Raw genomic sequence first — 12,162 nt, 5'->3', positions numbered from 1 at the left:
GGGAGAGGGGGGAGCAGGAAGCATCAACTCGCATATGTGCCTTGGCCAGGCAAGCCAACGGTTTCGAACCAGTGACCTCAGCATTCCAGGTTCACACCTTATCCACTATGCCATCACAGGTCAGGATCATCTGGGGATCTTAACATGTTATATATTTTTCATGGGTAGGGAATATGGGCAGACCTAACATTTAATAAATTTATTGACTGCCTTTATGTGCTAAACACTGTGCAAGTATTGGGAGAATCAAAGGAAAAGACATTGGGGAAGAAAGAAAGTGATATTAAGAAATGATAAACTATAAAATACAGAATCCATCATGAAATTCATCTTTAGGCCCTAGCCAGTTGGCTTAGCAGTGGTGTGTTGACCCGGAGAGTGGAAGTCCTGGGTTCAATTTTTAGTCAGGGAACACAGGAGAGGCAACCATCTGCTTTTTTCGCCTTTCCCCGCTCCAGCTATGGCTTGATTGGTTACAGTGCATTGGCCCCAGGTGCTGAGAATGGCTTGTTTAACCTCCACCTCTGGCTCTGGAAATAGCTCGATTCTAAGCATGGCCCTAGATGGGCAGAGCATAGGCCCCAGATGGGGGTTGCCAGGTGGATCCTGGTTTGGGTGCATGTGGGAGATCTATCTTCCCCACTCTCATTTTTTGGGGTTTTTTGTTTTTTTTTTTTTTTTTGTATTTTTCTGAAGCTGGAAACAGGGAGAGATAGACAGACTCCCGCATGCACCTGACCGGGATCCACCCGGCACGCCCACCAGGGGGCGATGCTCTGCCCATCTGGGGTGTCGCTCTGCTGCGACCAGAGCCACTCTAGTGCCTGGGGCAGAGGCCAAGGAGCCATCCCCAGCGCCCGGGCCATCTTTGCTCCAATGGAGCCTTGGCTGTGGGAGGGAAAGAGAGAGACAGAGAGGAAGGAGAGGGGGAGGGGTGGAGAAGCAGATAGGCGCTTCTCCTGTGTGCCCTGGCCGGGAATCAAACCCAGGACTTCCGCATGTCAGGCCAACGCTCTACCGCTGAGCCAACCGGCCAGGGCCTTTTTTGGTATTTTTCCAAAGTGAGAAATGCAGAGGCAGATGGACAGACTCCCCACACGCGCCCAACTGGGATCCACCCAACATGCCCACTAGGTGGCAATGCTCTGCCCATCTGGGGCATTGCTCTGTTCCAACCGGAACCATTCTAGCACCTGAGGTGGACGCCACGGAGCCGTACTCAGTGCCTGGGCCAACTCTCTCCAATGGAGCTTTGGCTGCAGGAGGGAAAGAGAGAGACAGAGAGGAAGGAGGGGGGGAAAGGTAGAGAAACAGATGGGCGCTTCTCCTGTGTACCCTGGCTGGGAATTGAACCCGGCACTTCCACACGCCAAGCCAACGCTCTACCACTGAGCCAACTTGCCAGGGCCTACTCTCACTTTAAAAAAAAAGAAATTCAACTTTAAAAAGCATGTAACACATCCACCCAGTTGATTCAGTTTCCAGGGGGGGAGTGGAGGAATTTTTTTTTTTTTTTTTTTTTTTTTAATTTTTCTGAAGCTGGAAACAGGGAGAGACAGTCAGACAGACTCCCGCATGCGCCCGACCGGGATCCACCCAGCACGCCCACCATGGGGCTATGCTCTGCCCACCAGGGGGCGATGCTCTGCCCATCCTGGGCGTCGCCATGTTGCGACCAGAGCCACTCTAGTGCCTGGGGCAGAGGCCACAGAGCCATCCCCAGCGCCCGGGCCATCTTTGCTCCAATGGAGCCTTGGCTGCGGGAGGGGAAGAGAGAGACAGAGAGGAAAGCGCGGCGGAGGGGTGGAGAAGCAAATGGGCGCTTCTCCTGTGTGCCCTGGCCGGGAATCGAACCCGGGTCCTCTGCACGCTAGGCCGACGCTCTACCGCTGAGCCAACCAGCCAGGGCGGGAGTGGAGGAATTTTTAACAAATGCTTCCAGGAATGGATAATCCACAGGACACAAAAGCTCAGCTGTGTCTGAAAATCACTTCCTCTGTAACATGCCATAACTTTATAAATACTAATGTTTGTTTTATGAAGGATGGGTAATTCAGGAGAAAAAATAACAAAGTACCTGATACAAAATAACTACCTGCAGAAGCAGTTTTTTGTGGTTTTTTTTTTTGGTTAAAAATAAAGATTTGAGCCTGACCTATAGTGGCACACTGGATAAAGTGATGACCTGGAATGCAGCGGTCATTGCTTCAAAACCCTGGGCTTGTTGGGTCAAGGCACATACGAGAAGCAATTATTTCAAGTTGATCCTTCTCATTCCTCCCACAGCCTTCCTCCTTCTCTATCCTTTCTCTAAAATAATAAATAACACCTTTAAATAAAAATAAATAAATAAATAAGCACAGACTTGAGTTCCTAGAAAGATTCAAAGGAAGGCCCTTTGCCATGAGTGGGACTGGGGAAGAAAGAGATGGAGAAGCAACTTGAACACGAGGTTAGCTGGATGGTAGCTATCACTGAGAAAATAGTGAAGAACACTGGGAGGGCTCACCACACCTGCCTATTCACAAGCATCAGCTCCCGCTCTGGAACCCATCCCTGTGCCTAACATCTCATCTACTTGGCTATATATTTCCCCCTATTTAAAAACCTGCCCAATCTGCTGTCTCTCATAATGCTCTTTCCAACTAAATACTCTTAAATTTCATCTTACTTTCTTTCATTTATGCCATGTTATCACTCAGCTCAGTGCTCACTTCTTATATAGGAAGTCAGCTATGATTAATTCTGCCTGCCTGGTTACTCCAAATGCCTCCTCAGATTCATCTAGCCTGTTGATAACTATAATGTTGGGATAAAGCACCTGTGACTCTGCTATATAATTGGATTTTCTGTGGATCAAGATGCAGTTTCTGAAGTAAAGGGCACCTCTTCCTATAAACCAGAAAGCACATGACTAGAGCTTTGTGATCTGACACATGTGGTATAAGGAATATGAGTGTTTTTTATAAGCTTTTTTTTTTTGAGAGAGAGAGAGAGAGGAAGAAAGAGAAGCATCAAATCGTAGTTGCATCACTTTAGTGTTTCATTGATTGCTTCTCACACGTGCCTTGACGGGGCTCCAGCTGAGCCTGTGACCTCTTGCTCAAGCCAGCAACATTGGGATTTTGAACCTGGGACCTCAGCGTCCCAGGTTGATGCTCAATCCATTGTGTCACCACCAGTCAGGCTGAGTGTTCCTTATAAGCTTTCTAAAATGATGGGGTTACCTATTTCTAATCTTTCCCATGAACCTTGGCTTGCTATGGGTTCCCCACAATCTCTCCTCATTGTGGGAACTCAGTCAGACAATGATAATTACTGTCTTGGTCTCTCTGAATGGTAGATGAGTTGTAAGCAGAGACTAAAACCAGGACTCTAAAGTTACCCACAGAGCAATCTTGGCCAGGTAGCTCAGTTGCTTAGAGCGCTGTCTCAAAAACCAAGGTTACCAACCATTGAATGCATAAATAAGTGGAAGAACAAATAGATGTTTCTCTCTTTCTCTCTAAAATCAATTAAAAATAAGTTTTTTAAATTCCCTATGGAGTGATTCAGCAAATATATGCTGAGCAAAGATCGTAAAATGTTCAAGCTAGGTCCACATTTTTCTGGAGGGGAAGCATTTTGCTTAAAGGGAATTTGGTCAATATTACCAAACCTTCTTCTGATGTGTTTTGTTCCAGATTAAGTAGGTCCTCAGAGGCACAAGAATCAGCTATGAGGGAAGGGGACTTGTTAGAAGGCTGGCTCCCCTGCTCTTCCAACACAGCTTTCAGTTGGTCCATTTCCTGCTTGATCTTTATCAGATTATCTTGCATGGTATCCCTCTGCTGCAAACACAAGAAATGACACCAAGAAGTTACACTCTTAGAAACTTGCCAGAACGTGAGAATATGTCATACCAATTAATTTAAGCATGGGAATTAAAATCACCTACTATGGAATTACAAATTCTGGCTGAACACTTTTTAATCCAACCATATTCATGCAATTAATGCTCATGAAATTATTTCAGAATGATGTTAAAGGAGGAAAAAAATTGCTCAAACTCTCCCAAATAGAATTGCTTTATTGTGATGTCCTTTTGAAGTTGATTATTTTCTTTTAAAGCTCAGGAGCAGAAAAAGTAATTAAGGTGCTTAAATACTTTTGATATTTAAAATGAGTATGACTGTTAACATTTTACATAGGCTGTTTCAAAGATTTAGTGTTAAAAAAAAAAAAAGGCCCTGGCCGGTTTGCTCAATGGTAGAGCGTCCACCTGGCGAGCAGGAGTCCCGGGTTCGATTCCTGGCCAGGGCACACAGGAGAAGCGCCTATCTGCTTCTCCACTCCTCCCCTTCTCCTTCCTCTGTCTCTCTCTTCCCCTCCCACAGCCAAGGCTCCATTGGAGCAAAGTTGGCCCGGGCACTAGGGAAGGCTCTATGGCCTCTGCCTTAGGCGACAGAATGTCTCTGGTTGAAAGGGAGCAACGCCCCAGATGGACAGAGCATTGCCCCCTGGTGGGCATGCTGGGTGGATCCCGGTCGGGCGCATGCGGGAATCTGTCTGCCTCCCCATTTCCAATTTCAGGAAAAAAAAAAAAAAAAAAAGATTTAGTGTTGTGGGACTCATAAGAGACTTGGGTTAGACCATATGAAAATGTCTGATTTCTGGCTTGTGAGGACATTTCTTTTTCTGGGATTCTCTGAACATTTAGTTACTAACACAAAGAACAAAGAACTAATTCATTAAATTATCTATTATCTATTTGTTCATTCATCCATTATATGTCAGACTGTCCTGGTGCTGGGGATATAGCCCGCATTGTGCTGACATTCGAGGTGGGGAAATGGTACCAAGAACTTCACAGAGAAGAACGTGTTAGAGGGAAGAAGTCAACAGAAGGAACCCCAAGAAAGCCTGTAAGGACATTTATTGTTTTCAACTCTAAGATAAGGGACTCTCTTTTGCTTATGGAGCTCATGTTTATTTTTCCATTTCAAAAAGAAATCTGCTAAGAGTAAGGTTTTAGATAAGGAAAGTATATGGTAATTAAGGAGTTACAAAATATACTTTTCATTACTTTTTTTTTTTAATTTTTTAAATTTTTTATTTATTTATTTATTCATTTTTAGAGAGGAGAAAGAGAGAGAGAGAGGAGAGATAGTGAGAGAGAAGGGGGAGGAGCTGGAAGCATCAACTCCCATATGTGCCTGTGCCTTGACCAGGCAAGCCCAGGGTTTCGAACCGGCGACCTCAGCATTTTCAGGTCGACGCTTTATCCACTGCGCCACCAAAGGTCAGGCTACTTTTCATTACTTTTAGAAGGAACATCAATGGTTGCCAGCAAACTCCAGGGAACATAGATTGTTTCACTCTCCATTTCTTCTTCTGATCCTTGAAAATGACTTGGCCCTCCACTAAAAACTAGCCATCAACTTTCTCCCGCTACACTAAGTTCAGTTTTCAGATTTTTATGACCAGGAAATGTATTCCCAGCTTCACAAAGGCTTCCAGTGATACCCTATGTTGCTGCCAATGTCTGCAACAGCACCATTGCCACCACATGGTGCTTGTGAGTATAGTTCCATTATGGTCAAAAAGGGCTTGCCTAAGTAAATCTGGAACGAAACCACAGATATCTGTATGTTTCAGCTATACTGGACACTACTGTCACAACCATCACATCTAATTTCTACATGCCCATTAAATAGGTTAGAAAATCAGAAAAAATAGTAATGGGAGAATTAGTTAATTTTCCTTTGGGTTTTTCTAAAGGAATTACTTTCTAACTTGGACAATTCCCCTGCAAGCAACTGGCCAGATACATTTGGGAGACCAAAACCAAATTGATTACCAAGTTTTCTTGATTCTAATTCTTTTTTTTTTTTTTTCCTTTAGCAACAGAGAGACAGGGAGAGAAATGAGAAGCATCAACTCATAGTTGTGGCACTTTAGTTGTTAATTGATTGCTTTCTCATACTTGCCTTGATGGGAGGAGTGGCACTCTAGTCAAGCCAGCGACCAGAGGGTCATGTCTATGATCCCATACTCAAGACTGCAAGCCCACACTCAAGCCAGACGAGCCCGTGCTCAACCCGGTGACCTTGGGGTTTTGAATCTGGGTCCTCAATATCCCAGGTCAAGTCTATCCACTGCACCACTCCCTGTTAAGGCTATCTACTTTTAATACAGCTACATTACTTTAGAAGTTCCTTAAATCATGTTTACAATGCCTCTTTCTTCCATAGGGACCTTGGTGGTATACTACTGCTCAAATAAGTTAATGCTTTCTGAAAATTACACAATTATTACTCCTTATAACCCTCAGGATAAAATCCAAATTCCTAAGTACAGCATTTAATATGCCCTTCATATAGTCTCATCTCATTTCTTCACCAAACCACCCCATGCCATTTTCTAGTCACACAGGACAACTTTGTGCTTCCTGAGCATTTCATGCCTTTGTGCCTTTGCTTTGATTGCTGCCTCCCTTCTCTTTCCACCTGGAAAACTCTTCATCTTTGAAGGCCCAGCTGGAATGTCTCCTTTGGAAGTCCTCACCAATACATCTCCTCCTATTGGGACAGATGATCCCTCACTATTTCATTTATACTGCTAATGCATTAGTATACCAAAGTATAATACATGACCCTCCTTTGATACAGTATTGCTTTCATATATGTTTTTGTTATAGGGCAAATGGGTTTTGATGGTTTAGCTTATTCATTAAATTTAGTATTTAGTGTTCTGCAGTGAGGTCGGTGGTACGAATGTATGAAATCAAAGGTAGCATGAGTTTATGCATGATTCTACCTAGGTGATTACAACTTAATCTGAGGAGACAAGATACCAAACACAACTATTATATCACTAATTTTAAGGGATGATATAAGCAAATGTAAGAATGAGATGCATACTACTGAATGTAAAAGATACCATGCACACACATCCACACATCCTTTTTACCTGAGTGCTTAAAATTTCACTCTGAGAGGACAGCCCTGAACAATCTTCAAAGAGGCTTCTTTCACTCTCATAATCAGATGCTGCTTCATCTTAAATGGTAATAAAAATAGATTCAGATGTAAAAACAGACATCAAAAACTACAATTTGTTGTATCTGTTTCTTCCCATTGGCATGACAAATATCACTTTCATATCACACAAAATGATTACACTCTTTGTTTTGGGACACCTTGATTCCTTCTAGAAATCATAACGAAAACCAGATACAAGTCTGCCAACAATTGGGGCATTAAATCTCATTCAAATAGAGATGGACTTTCTTTTTTTTTTTTTTTTTCATTTTTCTGAAGCTGGAAACGGGGAGAGACAGTCAGACTCCCGCATGCGCCCGACCGGGATCCACCCGGCACGCCCACCAGGGGCTACGCTCTGCCCACCAGGGGGCGATAATCTGCCCATCCTGGGCGTTGCCATGTTGCGACCAGAGCCACTCTAGCGCCTGAGGCAGAGGCCACAGAACCATCCCCAGCGCCCGGGCCATCTTTGCTCCAATGGAGCCTTGGCTGCGGGAGGGGAAGAGAGAGACAGAGAGGAAAGTGCGGCGGAGGGGTGGAGAAGCAAATGGGCGCTTCTCCTGTGTGCCCTGGCCGGGCATCGAACCCGGGTCCTCCGCACGCTAGGCCGACGCTCTACCGCTGAGCCAACCGGCCAGGGCCGAGATGGACTTTCAAAGAAAAGTACCTCAGGAGGAACATGCTTCAAGTTTAAGAAGCAGTTACTTTTTTTTTTTTTGTATTTTCCAAAAGTGAGAAGTGGGAAGGCAGAGAGACAGACTCCCGCATGCACCCGACCAGGTTCCACCCGGCATGCCCACTAGGGGGCAATGCTCTGCCCATCTGGGCTATTGCTCTGTTGTATCCAGAGCCACTCTAGCGCCTAAGGTGGAGGCCATGGAGCCATCCTTAGCGCCCGGGCCAACTTTGCTCCAATGGAGGCTTGGCTGCAGGAGGGGAAGAGAGAGATAAGAGTGGAGAGAGGGAAGGGTGGAGAAGCAGATGGGCACCTCTCCTGTGTGCCCTGGCTGGGAATTGAACCCCAGAACTTCCACATCCTGGCTGATGCTCTACCACTGAGCAAACCAGCTAGGGCTGAAGAAGCAGTTATTTTAACTGTACTTAGAAACGTTTAAAATGTGCTCCCGCAAAGGTGTAAACATTTAGGTTATTTCTGTAGAATAGATGGTTCCAATACCTAAATTTGAATCCACACTCTGCTCTTCTAGATTATCCTCTTCTAGGCCAGTTTCCTTTTCATCATCGTCTGAAACCAATTCTTTGTCACTCAGAACTTCCTCGTTTTCAGACTCATGTCTCAGTTGTTTGGAAGGAGGAATAAGCATCAAGAAAGGATCTGAGGTGTTTGTATTAGTGGTCAAACCTTCTGATGCACTGCATTGTGAGGAAAATAAGCTACCAGAACATCTCACTTCCTCACTAAGGTGAGCTTCCTGGGGTGCCTTGGCCAACATTACTTGGCTACTGAAGTTATTCAAGCTACTCTTTAATGATCCTAAGTTCTCATCTGTTTTCTTAGACAGACTCTCTGTGGAAGCAGCATTATGTCTGGTAGATGGAGAAGGTATACTGGTTACTTTACCAAATAATAAGTGTTGGAAGCAAGGAAGCTCTTCGTCCTCACTAGACATGTCCTCTTCTGAGGACTCTAATTTCCTGGATCTTCTTTGGTGACGTATATGGACCCCTAAGGGGCTAGGGCTCCTTCTGAGTTCTTTCTGGACACTTTTGCTAAAAATAGCAGATCTTTCTTTAATGCCACTTTCAGCAAAGCTGCTATTCTCCTTTATTTTGCTGTCATCTAACAGGTCATCTGGTGTAGCAGAACAAACCTGAGAACCAGGACTACTTCCCACAGGTTGTTCTAGGTTATCTGAAATTTGACATGCATTAACAGCCTGAACTACTACTTCACTTTCTCCTTGCCTTTTTATTTCAGGTTGTTTACAATTACTTATAGAAAGCCTTGGCTTATAGACTTCGGGCTGCATGAGACCTATTCTGAGACTAGCACTTAATTTTGATCCTCTTTTTCGATTTGGTTCTGCTTGAATGTTTTCACCACTGGATCCTACTTCACTGATACTAGAGCCTACTTCATTAGTACTGCTTGAGCTGTCTCCTTTAACAGTTCTTTCTCTAATGTTATTTTGGCTAATTGTGCTCACTGTACTTTGAATGATGTTCTCATTTCCCATTGCTCTTTCAGGTGATACCAAATATTCCTCAAACTTTGACAAGTTTTCCTTATTTACAGTTTTAAAAGATGACCTGATGGGAGAGATAGATGGCATGTGATTGAGGTTTTGTGAAATTTTGTGTTTATTTTCAGGAGGGAGTTCAGTTTCATTGCCTCTGAACTGAGATGACTGACAAAGCCTAGAGATACCTTCTATATCATATTTGGCATATTCTCCCAGCTTTTTGTCTTTCTCACACACAGCAGGAAATCCTGCAGTGGTGTGAACTGCCTGTACATGTTTGATTTTATATTCTTTCTCTCCCTGATTTTCTTCTTTGTGTCCACATCCAGGAGTGGCTTTTGGACTTTGTTTCCTTAAGGACCTTGAGGGAGTATAGACAGTCGCACATTTCTTTCCTGTGTTTCCTGTATTTGAAAACAGAGCAAATGACTGACGCTTTGAAACCTTGAATGTATTCTGTAAATACTGTGTATCAAGTTCACTCTCTTCCATTTCTATGCATGTCTCCTGAGTCTGGTTAACTTCACAACTCAATAGATCCTTAAAGCCCTCTGTGTCACTTCTAGTATCTTTAGAACAACCATGGCTAAGTTCCTTGGGGTTTTCAATTGCTGCACGCACACCTGCACGTTGATTTGGTGCCTGTTTTGCCCTTCCTGGGGTGTCAGGTTCCAGCAATGAAATACTACACTGAGTATCATAATCAGTTTCAGGTACCAATAAAATATTGTTACTCTCCACAGAACTCCCAGTTTGCAAACTTCTTCCTTCACTTAATATCAGGTCTTTGAGGTCTTTGGTTCTATTAGACACTTGAATTGTTCCTAGGTTCTCTTCTGTTTCTTTTCTTTGAAGGTTAGGATCGACAGACTCTTGAAGTGTATTAGAACTTGAACTATCAGTAAAAAAACCAGGTATGTTTTTTAAATTTAGTTCTGGAAAAGCATCACTGGCAAATCTTTTGTTTGTTTGTTCCTCTGACTTGTTACTCTGCTTGGCTCCAGCGGCAGGTTCTTCACCTTCCAGGAGTTGAAGCTCTTTGCTGTGCCTGACTGGTATCTGGTCCAAATTCTTTTTCTTCACTTCTTCACCGCTAGAACAACTATCAATTTGTAGTTCAGGATGATTAGGTGGGCTTGGATTTCTATTGACTACTAGTTCAAGTGCATAAATATGTTTGGTAGAAGGCTTCCTCCTCAGCCTATTCTTCTTAGGTGCTTTTGAACTGTGGATATTTAATTCTAGTTCCATATTGCTTATGCTGCTGCTTATAGGTTCAGCTTTACTTCTGAAAGCAGAGTCTTTTTCCAATGATTCTGCTGGATTAGCATTTTTCTCTTTCTGAACATAATCACCTTTTGTTTCAACCTCATGACCATTATTAGTAACACTCACATCACCATTTTGTTCTGTTTGGTCAGTTCCCTCAATTATCTTTTCAGGAGTCTTTTGAACAACTGCCAAATTTACCTTCTTGATAAAATCCTCAGGATGAAGGCCTGATGTAGTTCTCCTTTTAGACTTTGGTTTATTTGTGAGGGGACGATCTTGTGCTATCTGAGGTTCTATAACAGATGCTCCTCTAATTAGATTTTCAGTTATGTGGCTTAATTTAGGGAGGCTTGCCTTCCTCTGATAGGTTTTCCCAAATATTTTATCTTCAATATTACTTTCTAATGGTTTGGAGTGGGCTCTTTCACTTTCACATATTAAAGTACCATGAGGATCACTGGCCATTAAGACTATTTTCTCTGGAGAACCAGAATATCCATCTACTTCATTTGGAACTTCTATTGTAGCAGTTGCTTCCATATTTGATTCAGAACTCCCATGATGTGATTCATCAGAAGTTAGTATTTTATCACGTCTAGAAAACCACTCATTAACTTTCTGTATACTACTATTCCTTGTTATCCAAGGAATATCTTGGGAATCTCTAAGATGATCAGAGCATGGAGGTTCTTTTCTCTCGTTCAGGGGATCAGCATTTACAACTACCCTTTTCTCTATGGTGGGAGTCTGCCTATCATTACATGTTTCTTTACTTTCAGCCCATCTGCTCTGCTGGCTCCTAGCTAAGCCAGGCTGCTTGCTTTTATTACAGAATTCAAGCTTTTCTACATTCATTCTGTCTTTAGTGAGTAGTAAACTGCTGTTCTCATGCTGTAATGCGCTGGCATGAATATTTGTGCTACATGGCTCCACATGCAAGTTTGAAACAGAAATACCCTGATACTTTCCTGGATGTTTCTCAGTGGTGGTCAAATCTATATTACTGGATTGATGATGTTCAGTATTTGGTATGTCTTCAGAAAACTCACAAGCAGCTGAAAGTATACAAAAACAACAGGTGATTAACAACTGAATTATCACGAAAAATATATATACTTAGGCCCTGGCTGGTGGCTCAGTGGACAGATTGTCTACCTGGCTTATGGATGTCCTGGGTTTAATTTCTGGTCAGGGCACACAGGAGAAGCAACCATCTGCTTCTCTCTCTCTTCCTCTTCTATAGCCAGTGGCTCGATTGGTTCAAGCGTGGCCCATGTACTGAGAATAGTTCTGTTGGAGTGCATTATCCTCAGGTGCTAAAAACAGCTTGGTATTCAAGCACTGGCACCAGACGGGGTTGCTGGTGGATCTTGGTCAGAGTGCATGCAAGAGTTTGTCTCACTATTTCCTCTCTGCTCACTTTAAAAAAACACAACAAGGTCCTGGCCAGTTGGCTCAGTGATAGAGCATCGGCCCAGCATATGGAAGTCCCAGGTTCGATTCACAGTCAGGATACACGGGAGAAGAGACTATCTGCTTCTCCCCCCTCCCCCCTCCCCCTCTTCTCTATCTCTCTCTTCCCCTCCCGCAGCCAAGGCCCCATTGGAGCCAAGTTGGCCCGGGGGCTGAGGACACCTCCATGGCCTCCGCCTCAGGAGCTA

At 43.6% G+C, this 12,162-nt stretch overlaps 1 protein-coding gene across 1 annotated transcript in view; it reads right to left on the bottom strand.

Annotated features, from left to right (window-relative positions):
- BRCA1 (BRCA1 DNA repair associated) overlaps window positions 1–12,162 on the bottom strand; it is a 72,951-nt gene that overhangs the window by 29,611 nt on the left and 31,178 nt on the right. The window contains exons 10-12 of the mRNA XM_066364066.1: window positions 8,203–11,556; window positions 6,952–7,040; window positions 3,659–3,830 (exon numbers count right to left, since the gene is read on the bottom strand). Of these exons, the coding sequence (XP_066220163.1) occupies window positions 3,659–3,830; window positions 6,952–7,040; window positions 8,203–11,556 (3,615 nt within the window). The remainder of the gene's footprint in view (window positions 1–3,658; window positions 3,831–6,951; window positions 7,041–8,202; window positions 11,557–12,162) is intronic.

This window comes from Saccopteryx leptura, chromosome 2 (assembly GCF_036850995.1).
Source record: "Saccopteryx leptura isolate mSacLep1 chromosome 2, mSacLep1_pri_phased_curated, whole genome shotgun sequence".
Taxonomy (NCBI): Eukaryota; Metazoa; Chordata; class Mammalia; order Chiroptera; family Emballonuridae; genus Saccopteryx; species Saccopteryx leptura.
Note: the sequence above shows the minus strand (reverse complement) of the source record. Positions and strands in the feature narration are given on the sequence as shown.